Source organism: Rhagoletis pomonella, unplaced genomic scaffold (genome assembly GCF_013731165.1).
Source record: "Rhagoletis pomonella isolate Grant_MI unplaced genomic scaffold, Rhpom_1.0 Rhpom_scaffold_00004, whole genome shotgun sequence".
Lineage (NCBI taxonomy): Eukaryota > Metazoa > Arthropoda > Insecta > Diptera > Tephritidae > Rhagoletis > Rhagoletis pomonella.
The window spans coordinates 29,555,868-29,572,838 of record NW_023458558.1 but is presented as its reverse complement, the minus strand read 5'-3'; the positions used below and the strand labels follow the sequence as shown (position 1 = coordinate 29,572,838).

Here is a 16,971-nt window from a genome sequence, read left to right as displayed (position 1 = left end):
ACCGTTTCAAGCACCGGAACCGATTCCAATCGGTTTCGATAAAACAAAAAAATCAGCTGCAGAATCTGGCAACCACAAACTTATTTTTCTTCATAATTGTGCTGTTACACGATTAAGATCATTTTTTTCTTAGTCGGCTGAAAAATCCTGACCAGGTTATTTTGAACATATGTACATACATACATACTCAAAAGATTTTTTTTTTTTAATTTTGCACTCATTTGTGTAATAAACAAATAACTTATATATCGATGGCTGAGTGGAAGATCGACCTATCTCGGCAGCCAGTTCGAAAACGCTCTATCTCAAAAAACTTTTCAAGAACGCCCTATTTCAGAATTCGTTTCAAAAACGCCCTATCTTAGCTGCCGATTCAAAAACGCCCTATATCAGCATATTTTCAATACATTTTGCAGTGAGATAGGGCGTTTTTGAACCGAATTTTGAGATAGAGTGTTTTTCAATAAAATTCTGAAATAGAGCGTTCTTGAAAAGTTTTTTGAGATAGAGCGTTTTCGAACTGGCTGCCGAGATAGGTCGATCTTCCACTCAGCCATCGATATACGGTAACCATTCGTACCGATTTTGGCGGGACAGTGCAGATTTTGAGAAAATTGTTTTTGTCTCTTTTCTCATTTTATTCTAAAAACAAAATTCTATAATCGGATTCGTTGCTTTTAGGCCACAGAAATCTGGTCACCGTACTTAGATACGTACTTAGTGCTCTAAGCATTAAGAATGTGTAAAACAGATGAGTAAAAATTACTAGTAAGTATTACTTACCTGTGCATAGCTGCCAACTCGATAGATAGGCCAGGAAAAAATAGATAACCCAACGTTTTCACATGCTGTATGCTTGATATTTTCGATTGGTATACAATTTGTTTATTGAGGAAATGAATGCAAAAAAAATAATAATATTTTTTGAATATTTAATTATAAATATCCTGGTCGGGATTTTTTCAGCCAACCCACTACCCCCGTTAAATTTCACCCATTATATCAGATGTTCCCTAACTTTTTTTCGTAGATCCCTTTCAAAAATTTACTGGTATCCGAGATATTCGCTAACCTCATAAAAGGGGTGAAGGTTGTGCCCTATTCGGATCTTATACTAATAAATAATCGTTTTTGTCAAATTTGTTTTCACATTTTAATTTCAAAACCGAAATCGAAACTAAATTTGAAGTACAACATTTAAAGTACTCGCATAGCCAATAAAGTCTCATAAAGAACATATAACTTGCTACAAGATAAATCCACCTAACAAGGGCATGCCGCCTAACTGGCTATATTTTACCATTCCACTGTACAAGATACTTATGTACATGCATACATATATGTATATATTTGTTGCTGCAATTCTTGTTTGTCAACTTGAAACTACTTAGATACATAACTGTCATTTATCGATTAATACTCGTACTGAGTCACAAGCATGCAGAGAACGAATTTCATTTTCCAATTTCTACAAACAACATTCTCGTTTGGCTTTGACCCCGGTCAATTTGGTAATTGTTTCGAATTGCCCTTAGAGTTTTGTTTGCTACTGTCAGTGAAATTATTGTCCACTTAAATGTGATTTATGAAGTTTATTTTATCTACAATAGATACATAAAAATATGTGTTTGTTTGTAATAATAAAAACATATTGGCGCTTACACAATTTGCTAATGTTTGGCCGAGTTTCTCCTCCGATTTGTGGTGTGCGCCTTAATGTTGTCACACCAAGTGGAGGAACCTACAGTTTCGCTCCGACTCTCCGAACGGCGATTGTATTTTTATGAGAAGCTATTTTTCATAGCAGAAATATACTCGCAGGTTTGTCATTCCCTGGCGAGAGGCGACCGCTACTAGAAAGGTTTTGTTCTTTTCTTTTCGTTTTTTTATGTTAGTCAGAAGCTGGGCCCGAACGCAAGCCCTGCCGGATGGTAGGGCGCAAATCTAGCCACAACATCACAGCGGCCGCAATTTGTGTGTGTATGTAAGTATGTATGTATGTACTTGTATATTTAGTTTAACATTTATTGTATTAAAGGACTATTTTTCGATTAGGCAGTATTAATTACGATTTGAGACATTAGTACCCATATATGTGTCTACACCTACGTAAATATGTAGCTAAATTTGAAAGGCGCAAGAGTTTTGGGAATACACGATTAACTTTTATGTTTGTTTTTCAACCGAAAATGAACTGTAAATATTTATTGGTTCTTATATCACTTGTTAGGCTAGCTTATGCTTTCTAAAGCAATTGTTGAAGAGTAATCAATTTGATTGCTTGTCCAAACGCATGTACATATGTACATGTTTGCATGCAGTCATTGTGTTTACTTTATAAATTAGAGCATTTTAATTATATTTGTGGTAACAATGACAATCATTACGCCGGAAGGAAAATATAGTATTTTAATTTGTATATTAAATGTAAAAAAATATGTCGTAGGGAGGTCTCGCAATTTTATTACTCCTTTTGATCGATTCACATGTTTTTGTAATTCATTCATCCAATCTACAGCAGCAGGGAATTTCATTACTGCGGATTAGGGTGAGATTACCTAGGATTGATACTTGTTGAGGATTGCTTCTTAAAAAAAAAAGATATGGAGGGTTGCTCAACTGTGCCTTCGTTAAATGCAATAAATACCAATGCCTTCACTAAATTCTTTATACAAAAATTATTCAATAGAAGTTTGGAAAAGCTCACATCAGTTCCGAAATAGTTCCGAAAAGCCCGAAAAATCTCGCGAACCTCCTAAATAGTCCCTATGGACCCGGGTAGCTCATTACCTGGGTGAAATCATCAGCCCTAGTTTAAACATAAGTAAATATGTACACATCTATTCTTGTTCGAAAAAGCGATAAAAAATAGGAGTTGTTTTTTAAATTTTATTTCAGGGCACGCAAGTTTAAGAAGAACATAATAATGCAAAATATTAAGAAACAAGTAATTTAAATAAATATTTTTAAAGACCAGCAGATAAAATAAAGAGCTAAATATTTAAAACAACGGCAACATTTTTTGTGGATTTATTTCTTTGCATTTAAGTTATTACGTCCTCAATATGAACCATATTAGATCATATTTAAATACGGGTTTCCCAACTATGTATCTCGACTCCGGCGACACCTATCGAGCAAATTTTTTGTGGAGTCATTCCTTTTCATTTAAGTAATACACGTCCTCAATATGAACTATAATCAACTATATATGTATATAAATTTTTCAAATATTTCGACACCTACGCCACCTAGAGGAAGTATTGCCATCGGGTTCTGAGCTCAGTTTGAAGTTTCAAGTTGCTAGCTCAATGGGAAGTTCGTTAAAAATTGATTGCACACAGGTGAAACTTAATAAAAGCTTGTAAAATTGTGAAGATCCTTTTTTATTATTCCTCAAACATTTTACGATGAGATTCAAAATTAAATTCAGTTTTTTCACATCACTGTTATTTGCATATCGAGCAATTTGACACCCGAACTTAACTGGATCACTTCAACAAAGAAACGATATTTGCCAGGATGCAGGGAATTTACAAACAAATTTGGTTCCACCGAAATATTGGTGAGCTTGTAGTTGCGCGGCTTCAAAGGACATTGAATTAGGGATATGACAGGCGGTGGAATTTTAAAAAATGCCTGCATGAGATACTTCTGCTGGTTATTGGCAAGAAATTTACACACCTCGATGCGTCGGAGTTGCGCTATATTACTATAGTATGATGTATCGTTGTTGGCTTTACGTTTCAGCTTTAAGCTCATAAGCAGATCATGCGCTTTCCATGGTTTATTGAGCGTCAGGTATATATCAAATTTGGTGCCATTATCGTGAATGTACGTCTGAAAGAAGACATTTTCGCCACTTACGCGATTTTTTATGTCCAAGATTTGGAAGCGTTTCTGGAAAATTATTAAGGAGGAGTTGTTTTTTTCTAATTAAGACCACATTTCTTTTACACATATTTATCATTTTTAATTCATACCGCTTCGGCTTGCTGACATCCAAATGCGGCGAAAAGCATGGTTACAGTTAGAAGTAAAAGCGTCGGTAGTGTCATTATTTGGGCAGCCAAAAACATACTGAATTGATGTTGTGAATATGTAGTTTAACATTTTTGCAGTGATACGTATTTTTTTTTTTTTTGTTCAACCAAATCGTTTAAGCGCTATAATGAGGCTTGGAAATTAAACTAATTTTGCGGAACGATGAGTTTTATTGCTAATCTTTATTTTTAGCTTGTCGATTAGTTAGCTAAATTATTCGTCAGACTAATTAAATTAACAAAATTAATAGCGCGTGGTGGTCGCGGTCGAATGTAAAGCGGTGTATGCAATCAATCGCTGAGTTCGCCAGTTCATATCTTCTTAGGTGGTTAGTTTGGTCCGAGAGTTAAAAACTACACCAATTTCCCTTCATCTTTGCAAAGTAATGACAGTTGTGCTTGCAGCTTATTTTGCACTAAGCCGTGTGTACCACATCCCTACAACTGAGCGCCGAATAGAGAGGTATCTCTATTGTAGCCAAACATACACAGAAAAATATGGCCTATAGAAAGAAGAAGATTGTCTCTAAGAAAAGTATCTACAGTAAGGAGTAAAACAGACAAAAAATCTATGTAAATTTCATAGAGATTTCGTAATTGATTTTATGGAAAATTCATTTGGGCAAATTCTTGTTTTCGTAAGAATCGAAAATCATGAAATTGGCTTATAATTTTCTATTCAAAAATTTCAAATTTCCAATTCGTAGCAAAACAAGAATACGCCTCATTATTGATTTTATTTATAAGAAAATATTTAAATCATCATAAAATTCTGCATGATCATTTCAAAGTAAACACTTCTAAATTTTGTGAAATGTCTTCTTGAATTAATTTGAAATACAGATGAGATGTACATATGCATATATTTCATTAAACATAATAGTGTTGGTTATGATGGTAGTCGAATAGTTAGACCTGTAAACTGCCATTCAGTAGGTCCTCCGTTCGAGGACAAGTCAGCGCAGACTTGTTTTCGCTTCATTTTATATATTTTCTTTAATTAGGTAACCTAATAAAATTGTAAAATTCTTCCTTGATTTCATTGAAAAGACAGTCCCACTAAAACTAAGAAGACTTTCTTCTTGCAGAAAAATCATAGATATATGTACATATGTATATTCTAATGTGTATTAGCTGGGTTTCGCACATACTACGACATGTCTTATAGCCTATTTCCACCAAAGGCTTAACTGCAGTTAAGAGCTTAGATAAGTACAAAGACTTTTACGTGGGGTGATTGCCAAGGTATACTTCTTAATTTATGCTTTTTCCTTTCGTTTGCTTCTACTTAAAAAGGATAGAATTACTACCCACTGTGGTTAAGGATTGGTGGAAATCAACTATAAGCCAACGCAATCGCTATAGTATTGTTTTAGGTTCGACTGGGTTTATGCCATAAGGCTCGTAAAATTCAACATCTTATAACGAGGTCAAACAATTTATCCAGCTATAGTGGATAATACTTACAGTCTTCGCTTCGCAGCTGGGAATCGGAAGGAAAGCAAGAAAGTGACACGATTTATTTATAATAATCTACTCATAAAAGTAGCACAGAGAGTGAATAGCTTCTCGGCCCTGAAGTTTCAAATGGATACCCTAGGCAAAGCAGCATTAGTAGGGATGCCAGACATATTTGTTTGGAAATAAAATTCTAAATTTTCACCTCCTCGTCTTTCTTTTCTGGATTCTTAATTAAGCACTGCTGGGATTTTCGAATTTTAAAAGGGATAAACAGGGCGTTCTTCAGGGGAGAATGGGAGTTTAGGGCCTTTGGAGTTGGCAACACTGGCCTATAGTGGTAAAATCCCAATAGCCTTTTTACCTTTAGCAGCACGTTCATCATCTATACCTCCATCTTCAGCTTTTACCTTCACCTTCATCTTTACCTTAATCTCCATCTCTTATTTTCATCTTCATCTTCATGTTATTCATATTCATCCCAAATACCCAATCGCGTGATTAGGCCTGACGAATTTTTCGTAATACTTTCTTTGCTATTTCCGAAATTATTTCACTTTTTCGAGTTTTATTTCCTAATTCGATGGTATTTCGAACTTAAAAGTCCCCATACAATTTTTAATTACTCAAATAACCGTTACGATTCCAAGGGTACTAGCAATAAAGCACTTAACGATTTTTTTTATCGCGTTCACTAAACTTCGGAAATTAAGTATGGAGCACCTGAGCGAACGGATGCAATTTATAAATCGCTTGCAACACCATCTCGAAGGAATTCCTTTCACTTGCGCTGCCGACCATCAAAGTTAGCGCCATCCACTCTCTCCCGCCGTAATGCTAACAGGAAGTTCGACGTAACTTAGCTAGTGCGCTAGCTAAACTTTAAAAAATTCACAGATACGAGGAGTTGTGTACGTGCGCAGAATTACCTGTTATACAATCTGGCAATCAGGTATCTGTAAGGGAATGAAGGTGGGTATATATGTAAGTACACTCCTACATATACATATGTACATCCAGGACCTCTTTTACACGAATGGTTAAGGTATTATTTGAGAGAAAAAGTATTTGACATCACATGTAAATACATATTAAATAAGGCAAATGAAAATGAGAAAATAAAATTAAATCAGTTAGGTATACGAATACAGAACAAAATAAAATAAAAGAAATTTGCACTTTTAATTGGGCCGATGGTTGATTTTCCAGGCCTGAAGACGTGCTTTCAAGCAGAATTTTATGCCATCAGTCGATGCGCAGCGATCAACCTTCATACTAAATGATAGTCAGGCGCCACTTATGGCTTTCTCATCCTTCGATGTCAAATCTTTGGTCCGAGAATGTATCGAAAAGCTTAATGACCTTGCTATGAACAATACCATCCATCTTATATGGGTGCCGAGACATATGGGATTCGAAGAAACTGAAGAAGCCGATCAGCTAGCCAGACTGGCTGCTGCCTCGACCCCGATAGGACTGGAGCCCTTCCTTACAGTGGGTCCCAGTACGATAAAGGAGGCGCTCATAAAGGAAAATGGTAAACTCGGGTACTGCATTGGCGTAACATCGCGGGACTTCGCCAAGTCAAGAGTTTATTAGGGGGTGCAATAGCCCTTATTGTCGCATTGCTTACTTTATTCATATATAGCTATCTATCAATAGCTGGTAGGTTAGGTTAGGTTGATGTGGAAGTCGGTCCAATGACCAACTCACCTAGACCTTACAGATCCATTGTGATGTTACCACTGTGAAACAATGGAACCTCAGTGACTATTCTACAAAGAACCATTTTGCAGCTCTTATAAAGCCGGATGGGTCCGTGAGAGAGACGACAAAGTGCCGACCTAGAAAACCCGCTCTGCTCTTAGCTAAGGCTCAACTATTTATTCTTCTTCCTCATCTCTGCAACATCTGCAATATTCATGGGAGAATATTCGTAATCACGAAGTGTGCCTACCAAATAGCTAATGACCGTTTAAACCAGCCATGACCGTGGAATTGTACCCCAAAAGAAGATATTAATCGTAGTCTTCATTGCGGCATGTGTATTTAGGTGTACAGCCACTTCTTTTATAGGTAGAATTCAGGCCTCCCCCCCCCCCCCCTCCTCAGTTCCAGCGTACTGGTACTCTCTTCTTTATGGGATGTTCGTCTTAAATAGTCTATCGAAGGTGGGTTTAGAGCCGGATAAGTCGATTTCTTGGTTATATCTACCCATTGTGTGAAGTATAAAAGCGTAAACCGAACCGCCGATCTTTCAATAGCGCCATACTTTTTAGTCTTGAGCGCCGAAGCGGCGGACACGTGTTTGCCTACCAGATTTATTGCAGATAAATTGGTTAGCACTTCTAGCGCTTTGTTTGGGGTGGTCCTTAAATCACCCGAGATGCATAAAAACGCTGTTCTTTGGACCTTACTCAGGAGGTTTAGGGGCTATATATTTATCGATTTAGAACAGACCTAGGGGGTTAGAGCATTAATTCAATTTTTCTATATACATTTTTGGACCACCCTAATATACACACATACAATATATCAATATTCTGCCTCTTCTCGCACTACTTGCATGCTACATACATTCGAAAGATGTTTTCAGCATTTGTCTTAATACGCTTTACCATAATCGTGCAATTAAAATGGGTGTTGTTACCTGGCCCACTCCTGATTGCTACATACATACATACATACATAACTCCAGTCAGACAACCAGCCAGGCAACTATCCGCCAGCAATCAATTTCATAATCATCACTGGTAACAGGAGCGCAATGCTGGTGGTTGGGGGTTGTAGGTTGTGGGTGACAGCCGGCTGGTCGATGCTTGTGTCAGTACCATACAAACGTATGTATATAACAGCAAGTATGTAACTTCATTATCGCCAGAATGTTGCACGTGCATACATAAGCTGCCACTTGTGTGCGATGCTGGCTACATCTGCCGTTGCTGCTACTACTACCAGTGGGAGTACAGAAGTTGTGGAGGACTAAAACGGTTGCACTGTCGGTCGCTCGGTCGATTGTTCCGTCATTGTTGCTACCAGCTACAGACGCTCTGTTCTGTATCCATGTTGCTCGTCACTGCCCGAAGGTGAAAAAGTAGCACAAAATCCATTGCGAAACAGTTATTTTTTCCAACCAATTCCAATGGTAAGGGTGAGTCCTCTTGACTGTGTCTGGTCGCCATACCAATGGCTGGTTTTCACCTATTTGCCAATTTATTTAAACACATGGTGCCTGTTGTTGCTTTCGCCGTTTTCATTGCCGTCGTCTCCATCTGTTTCATTTACGAAATTAAATGCGAGTGGCATGCACCTCAACAGAGCGAAATTGAATGTGTGTTTGGATGCAATCCAGCAAATACTATGTACATGTGTATGTATTTGTGCGCACTTATGTATGTAAGCCTCTATTTTATGCTTCAATATGTCTGCTGCACGCCATGCGTCTGTGAATCATAATTGCAATTGTGACCTGCGTCCCGGCCATGATGGGACGCAAGGGCCGGCGATGAAGCGCCCACAAACAGCAGCCGAAAAGTTGTATGTATTTAAGCCATTCAGCAGTGGGTAAATCATTTCAGACCTATTCGTAGTAGACTACGTATGTACTATGGATGAATGATGTATGTATGTGCGTATGTATTTGGTATTATCAATACGTAGGTATGTGCTTAGTCGTGGTGCTATTAAACTACGTTTTGTGGCTTTAGAAGCAATTATCTTTTGTATTTCAGATTTGTTTGTTTCACTGTCATTGTCAACGTCACTACTACACTAACCCTATGGCGGTATACATACATACATAGGTACATAGTCTGTACCCTGTAGCGAAAGCCATCCTCCCGACTAGTTCGTAATAATTCTTTTTTCCACACAAACAACTGATGAGTTTGACAAAGCAATGACCTAGGAGGAATTCCGTTCGCACTGCGTTACATTTTCGACAGTTATGTGAGATGTAGCGGTAACTTTTGCGCTCACTGATCCTACAACCGCAGATGTCTATGAAAATAGAAAGTGTTTTTTAAAGATTTTATGGGTCTTCACCTAATGTGATAAAGGGATAAATTGCGTAAATTTATCAGTTCATCCGCATTCTTTCATGAACGCGCCTTGGTAAATAATTGCATGAAATTTTTTATTATTTAACTTATATGGCTGGTTACGCTGTTATTCTAATCTCGTCCATTGTGTTCATTTGCTTTTTATGTGTTCATAGCAACAGCAACCACCTTGTAATCTGTCAGGCTTGAATTTTGCTCAAATTTATACATTTATCCACCAAAATCGTTTGAAAAGGTGATAAACTTTGGTTAAATAGATTTCCATACAAAAATTAAAATTATTAAAATGATAAATTTATCATTTTATCAACAGTTCATCACTTTTGATAAAGCCCCCTTTTGTTTATTCTGGCACGAAGTGTCTTTCTTTTTTACAGAAAGTGTATAATTTTGCTCGCGTTGCTACAACAGTCGCAGTGGCTGAGTGAGCAAAGTACTGGTGCCATTCGAGAGACCAGAGGTTCAAGGTTTTTAATTTAATTTATTTTCCTTTTTAGTTTAATTTTCTTTTAATTTTTAGATTTTATTGTTTTATAAAGAAAAAATATGTATGTATTTTAATTTCCTTATATTTTTACAAACTTTTTTAATTTACGTAATATTTTTACTAAGATTTTATTCCTTTAAAAAGAAAAATATTGCCTTTAAATTTAATTTAGTTTTTAAAAACGTATATACTTTTCTTATTTTTAAGTTCATTTTTTCTTTTTTAATTTAGTTTAAAGATTTTAATATTTAAAAAGTTTTTTTTATTTTAAAAATTTTGAGGAACTTATTTAATTTTTGCCTTTATTTAAAATTTTTTATTTTTTTATATATATTTTAAGATATATTATTTTAAAAAGTTTATTATTTTCAATTCCATTTAATTTGTATGGCATGTACTTTCTTGATTTTAAAAAATTTTTTTATAATGTAATTTTCTTTTAGTTTTTAGGTTTTATAGTTTTAAAAAGAAAAATATATATTTTTTTAACATCTTTTTCTTATTTTTTAGTTAATGTTTTTTTTTTTCAATTTAATTTTACTGTTGCTCACGTTCTCAGAGAAGATGCCAGCCAGATCTTCCCTGCAGGGATAGGTACTAGTTGAGAACTAGAATTCTACCAGTTTGCGTTTCAGCCCTACTAGTTCACGTTTTATCCAATGGCCGACAGAGCAAAGCACTCGCATGGTATGCCTGAGGTACCAGGTTCAAGCCCAGGCACAGGGAAAATTTTTTTATTTAATTTAATTTTTTTATAATATTTCTTTTATTTATATTTTTTATTTAGAGTTTTTTTTATTCTTAAATTTAATTTAAAAAAAAATATATTTTTTGTAATAAATAATTTTTTATGGCACAAGTATTTCTTCCCATATATTTTTTTATTTTTTTTTTGTAATGCAACTAGATTTTTAAGTTTGTTATTTATATTTAAATTGAAATAATTATTCTTACTTACACTGATCTAACTTTAAAAATCTTAACCACCTCCAAGCGGCCTCGAACCTGCGATCCCAGAACCAGAACCAGTAGTCTTCACGTGACGCCACAGCCGACATTTGTAAGAAAAGCAATTAATTGCGTTTTATTTTAGGCTTTGGCAATTCAAAGGCAGATGTCGCTGAACGCTTAAGTTCTTCGAAAATGTCGAACTGGTAGGCACATACTAGTTTATGAACTAGTATTTTTTCTAACTGGTTTGGGTTTTCACTGCAGGGTTGTGCCAATGCTCATTTTGGAGTCCTCCGTGAAGATAAGGATTTCGTCATCGTTTAGTTACTTCTGCCAGAAAAAAAGATCTCGAAGTTACGTTAGATATAAATGTGAGAAACAAGTAAACACGTTTAGTTCTTACTAACTAATAAATAATGTTTTAAATTATTTGTGAAAACATAGGTATAGCTAAATGCGATTCGTTTGAAGGTAAAATGGCAACTGTCCTTTCGGTTTTCAAGCAAGTAAGCGTCATGTCTTTTTCGTCAAGTTGTGGTATGTATGTATATCAGGTCCGCAGGTTTGCACTTTAAAGTATCTAATAGCTTCGTCCACTTCTTGTCGTCCGTCCGTGTGCCATTCCCACATTATTTTCCGTGACATGATAATCACAGATTCAGTACTCCACCCCAACTGTGTATAAGACAGTGGCGTGACCCTTCTAAATTGTTTGCAGCGTGCCAGACGCCCTATGTCGTAAAACGCTTTTAGTTAGTAGTGGCAATTTCATAGGTGGGATGTCCAGGAGGGTCTCTAACGCCGTATTCGTATGCGATCCTAATCAATGTTTCCTCCTAGATAAAGTATCTTGGTTGCAAAAAAAGAGCCTCGAATGGAATAGACCTTGATAGTACGACCAAGAGCGATTTAAGGGGCTTGGGCTTTAAGAGCTATTTAATAAAGTTTTTTTCGTGCATACATATAGTTTGTCTCAGAATCTCGGAATTGTATGAAAATTGGTTTATATTTTACTCTAAGATATCAAAATTTCGATATCGTCTTCAACTAACGTAATGTGAGAACCCTAGTCTATGGTGCAGTCCGGCGGCATTCAAGGCTCTTAGCTTTCGAGGTTAAGTAATTGCTAGTCCTCGGTTGCATAGCTGTTCTTAACATTCTTGATCTACATATATAATAACATTCAATTACTTTGAGTTCCAGTTTACATGGGAGAGCAACGAGGTAGCGGATGCAATTGCCAAGGAAAGCAGCAGTCTACATGCAGGGATGGAATGGAACAATGAGAAGAAGAGAGAATACTTCCAAAATACCATAGGACTTCATCAAACTTTATTTAAGGGACACAGCAGGTTAATAGTTCATTTCCACGAAGGTTGCAGTGCTGATAGATTAGAGACCTGGCGGGGAGCACTGCCGGAGATTTGTAAAACTAATCCGTGTCCAGGAGGAAAAATTTTTATTTGAATAAAAATTTTGCATTATAATGTATGTTTTTTTTTTTTTAAATTTGTGACATGAGATTTATAATCTACTATATATATACAAACGTAGACACGTTTATGGTAGCACAGGAAGGCCTCCTCTTTGTCGAAAAGACCAGGTGGATATGGACTGGGCTTCACTTGGCATTACACAGAACAGAAATGACCGATGTGATTTATTAAACTCGGAAAATTAGCTTAGACGGTTACAGTGTCTACAAAAAAGAAGTCATATAAACATGCGTGAGAGGGGGGATTTTCAAAATCTTGTTAGCTCTGAAACAATACATTTGTTTCACTAGTTCGTGATTTCCCTGCAGGGCGTGCATATTGCTTCGACTTTATTTACTTATCATGTTTGAGGTCGCCGTAGTAATGCTAGGCATCATTAAGAAACGATTAGAGGGTGAAAGCACAATTTTTTTTGGAAATAAAATAGGAAATTAAAACGTAGAAGTGTTTGAATAACATAGGCGTTATTTTTGACTAGTTATCCGGTGAACTCAAATAATCGTATTGAAAATGATGTCAGTTTTCTTAGCAAACTGGAACAACTTTTTGTGTCATTCTTTTTGCGGCTGCCTACAGATTCGTTAGAAACCCGAATTCAAGGAGATAACGCCGAAGCTTAAAAAGGCCTGGGTATTCACTGAGAATGTGTTCACAGTATCCCCATTCGTACTGCGCCTCCTGTATATCGTTATCATAACCAGCACCATTCGTGGTTTGGGAGTACATTCCACAAAATTCGAACGGATACTATTTACATGGAAACACAGCTGTCCATCTCACGGCAATTTCTCCTCAAACGGTGCTACAATGCAGAAAACTGACCAGGTTAAATATCTGGTGAGGAAATGAAACTGGTGGCTTAACATCGATGAAATGGTTCGAGAAAGCACAACTGCACCCCGGCTATTAGCAACAACAGGGGTCTGGAGCCTAAAATCGAAACATGTATCTACAGCACGGTGGTAGGAATAATTTTTGCTCTACGGTGCAGGGATTTGGCGGTATGCTCTTAATAAAAATGTAAGCGCTAAGAAAATAGGGAAGTTCAAATGAACAGGAGGCCTGAAGGCAACAACCACCAAGCGCCCAACACTCTACTAACATTTCTTCCGACAGAACTGTATGACAGAAAGTTGGCACATAATAATGCCATTAGGCTTAACGTGACCTAGAAATGGATACTCAGTTTTCAACAACCGAATACATCCCACCCAGCCGCACTTCCACTACCCATCTTCCCTCAAGGGAGGAATGGTCATTCGACACAGTCAGGATAAGGGATCAATCCATGTTTACACGGACAGATCGAAGCTTGACAAAAGAGTTGGTTTTGGGGTACAGTTAGGTCTTCCGCTGGAGAATTTTTCAAGTGGAACTGATGGCTATCGGAAAGGTCGCATCAATAGTACAGTGTGATACGATTTCTAGTCATTATATCTAAATTTCCATTAACAGTCAGGGAGCTATTAAAACCATGGGAAAAATGTCACCGTCTTTTAAAGTAGTTGCTCAATGCCGCTCATCTCTTAAAGAGATAGCTGAAAGATTCAGCACACATATTGTTGGAGTACCTGACCCTTGTGACATTCAGAGAAATTGCAAGCCTGACATACTCTCGCGTCATGTAACTACATTGCTGAATAAAAAAAATTCATAGAAATTGCCAATGAAAGATGGCAAATGGAACCGACCTGTTGTATTGGCCAGCCATAGATGCTCAACTTAATTTAGAAGGCAGGACGTTCGCATAGCGATTGGAGTTCTCACCGGACATTGTCTGATTGGATATACGCAGCTAGTAGACTGGTCGCTCCCTGGAACGACTACTTCTGAAGCTGCATGTATGAGGGCGAAGATGAAACAATCTCATATCTTCCATGCAATTGCCCGGCTCTATCAAAACGGAGGGCAAAAGCTCTCTGCAGTTATTTCTTCAATGATTTCGATGAACTCAAAGCGATGTATTTATGTTAGAAGGCTATGTACTATTTGCTAAGCACCAACGGGGGTAGTCTAAGTGAATACCCATGGGACTTCCGTCCAACCTAACCTGACCTAAGGCCAAACTTAACAACATGTGATGCCTTCTTAGTGCAGCAACTGAAAGTCTAGCGCTTTCTCTTTTAAGAGATAAAATACGCTCTCGTTTACTTGCTTCTGGTGGTGCCTAGTTTTCTCACTGTTACTGACCAATAATAACTCCCCGCCTTTTTTATGCCTAAAACGTCTGCCGGGAAAATACCAAAATGTGTACTCCAGTAGTTTATACGGCGTACCATGTTCAAGTTCTTGTCCATTTGGGACCCATCTATAGACTCATGCACCGAGGGAGAAATCCGTATGCCTTACATCCAGCCTTCGACCTTAATAGTTACTTTCATGTTCGCTAAAAAGTACTACCTCGTGCCACCAAGCCTGGTATATAGCAATTTTGAAAGTTTTACTTTTGTCCGTCAGCGTGGCCTGCGTAAACTGCAGCAGTGTATAGAATGCAGCCCTGGGTATGAAACTGAGTTATTCCCTTATGCTTATCATAGGTGATCTATATACACCCTCTACACTTTCGAGAAAAGTTATCTTCACCATCGCCCATCCACCAAACCAGTACAGCATGGAATAATATCGCCTGGACGATTGAAAAGACGATAAGCCCCAAGTGCAACTTAGCATCTTTTTGCATGAATATTGCACGGTTGTTTATTTGCGATTACTATTCCGAGGTACTTAGAACTTTGCTTTAACTGCAGATACGCTCCACTTCACTTAGATCTAGACCAGACTGAAATCTTATATTTCTTAATAAAAAGTTTTTCCGCGTAGACCAAAGATGTTTTGTGTCATACAGTGCCACGGCTTTAGAGTGAGCGGCACATATTTTCATTTCCTTTAGCACATTATTGTTCACCAGCTGCACTGAAAACCTTTTTGAAGTATTTACCTCTGTTGAGCGGTTTGGTGGCCTCGGACTTAATCCGGATTAACTGCAGTTAATTCTCGAGTTGATCCGGATCAACGCTGCCGTCTGTTTATGCTTTAAGTTGCGTTTGATTATTATCATCCTAGCCAGACTAACATACGTATTTATATGGATACCAGATGATAGAGTTATCTCAACCCTTCCTTGAAGCTGCCCAGATTTTCTGATGCCAAGGTCAAAACGCCGTTAATCGCACTTTTTAACTGCACAGAACTGAGGTAGCACTAAACGACTAAAAACTTCCGCCTTAATTTAAAACTTCCGTTTAGCTTTTCCTTTTCTGCCCAAAGTTTTCAGAAAATTATTCGTAGCAGTATTCTTTCGGCTAAACGGACAACTGGAACTAATTAAACAACTATGCCCGAACAAAGTGTATATAATTCGTGATTATGTACATCAAACAGTGTTTTGTAAGTGACTACACATGCAAAGGCAATTAGGCGAATGACAGCAAAAGCAAACATCAAGCAAGCGAACAAGCAAAAAAAAAAATCGTAAAAGAAGAGCATTTCCCGGCCAGAAAGACTTCCGTGCTAACTACAATTAGCGCCAACGACAGTGTAGATCGAGTTTCAATTTGAAATATTCACTTAGAGCTACATGAAGGCAAACGGAAGAGCAAACTCATACAGAGTAGAACATGTATACATACATACATACATGCATAGATATGTAGGCGCATATTAGGGATGTTAATTTTTTAGCTTTTTCCGATCGCGGGACTAGATATGCATTACTTTTCAACAACTTAAATCGAAAAAAATGCTTATATATTGTTTGAGAAGCTCTACTACCATAAAATAAATAATAAATAAATGGGTTCGAAATCTACTTTTTTATTTAAAGTGAAATTTTTATTTTTTCTCTCTGACGTCAGGATTTATTTTAAAGGACTTTGTAATTTCAAAGATGTGATTATTTCCAAAAATTATTAAAAAAAAAAATTTATACAATATAGAATAAAATTATGGGTACCAAATGCAAGAGGAAATTTCTTTAAAATCTAAATACAGTAAAATTTTTTTGGATTCACAAAGTAGTTTTTAAGCTGATAAAGTTAGAAGGACGAAATTCGAGGATGTTGTCGAGTTTATATAAGTCGCTAACATATACTTTTTAACATTTTTTTTTTCAAGGTTAAAATTTTAAATGGACATTTTAAATACGTACCAGTCCTTATGCACGAAAAATTTCATCTAATTAAATTCCAAAGGATTCCCTCTCCAATTTTACACCCATACTTATTCTCTAAGCACATTTCTCTGAATTGTTTAAATCATTTTTGAATTACTGACGTCAGAGTAAAAAACTAAAAACGCAATTTTACTATATTCGGTCTAAGGTTTCGCAAATATATTGATATTTGTGTTTAAAATTTACTTTCGCGCGATGTTATATGTATAATGAGCTAGATATTTAAAAAAAAATATTAATTATTACATAAGACAAAGGAAATATGTATAGCCAATACTGGTCAAGAAAAGGAGTTTCTATTATT

General features: G+C 36.6%; 1 protein-coding gene and 1 long non-coding RNA gene across 2 annotated transcripts in view; both read right to left on the bottom strand.

Annotated features, from left to right (window-relative positions):
• The window catches only part of LOC118737429, a 153,816-nt gene that overhangs the window by 127,253 nt on the left and 9,592 nt on the right, over positions 1–16,971 (bottom strand). The window lies entirely within an intron of this gene.
• LOC118737428 lies at positions 3,371–4,502 on the bottom strand. The gene is made up of 2 exons (XM_036467911.1): positions 3,984–4,502; positions 3,371–3,900 (listed from the first exon to the last, which is right to left on the bottom strand). Exons 1-2 carry the CDS (start codon positions 4,077–4,079, stop codon positions 3,439–3,441), a joined length of 558 nt encoding a protein of 185 aa, XP_036323804.1. The 5' UTR covers positions 4,080–4,502; the 3' UTR covers positions 3,371–3,438.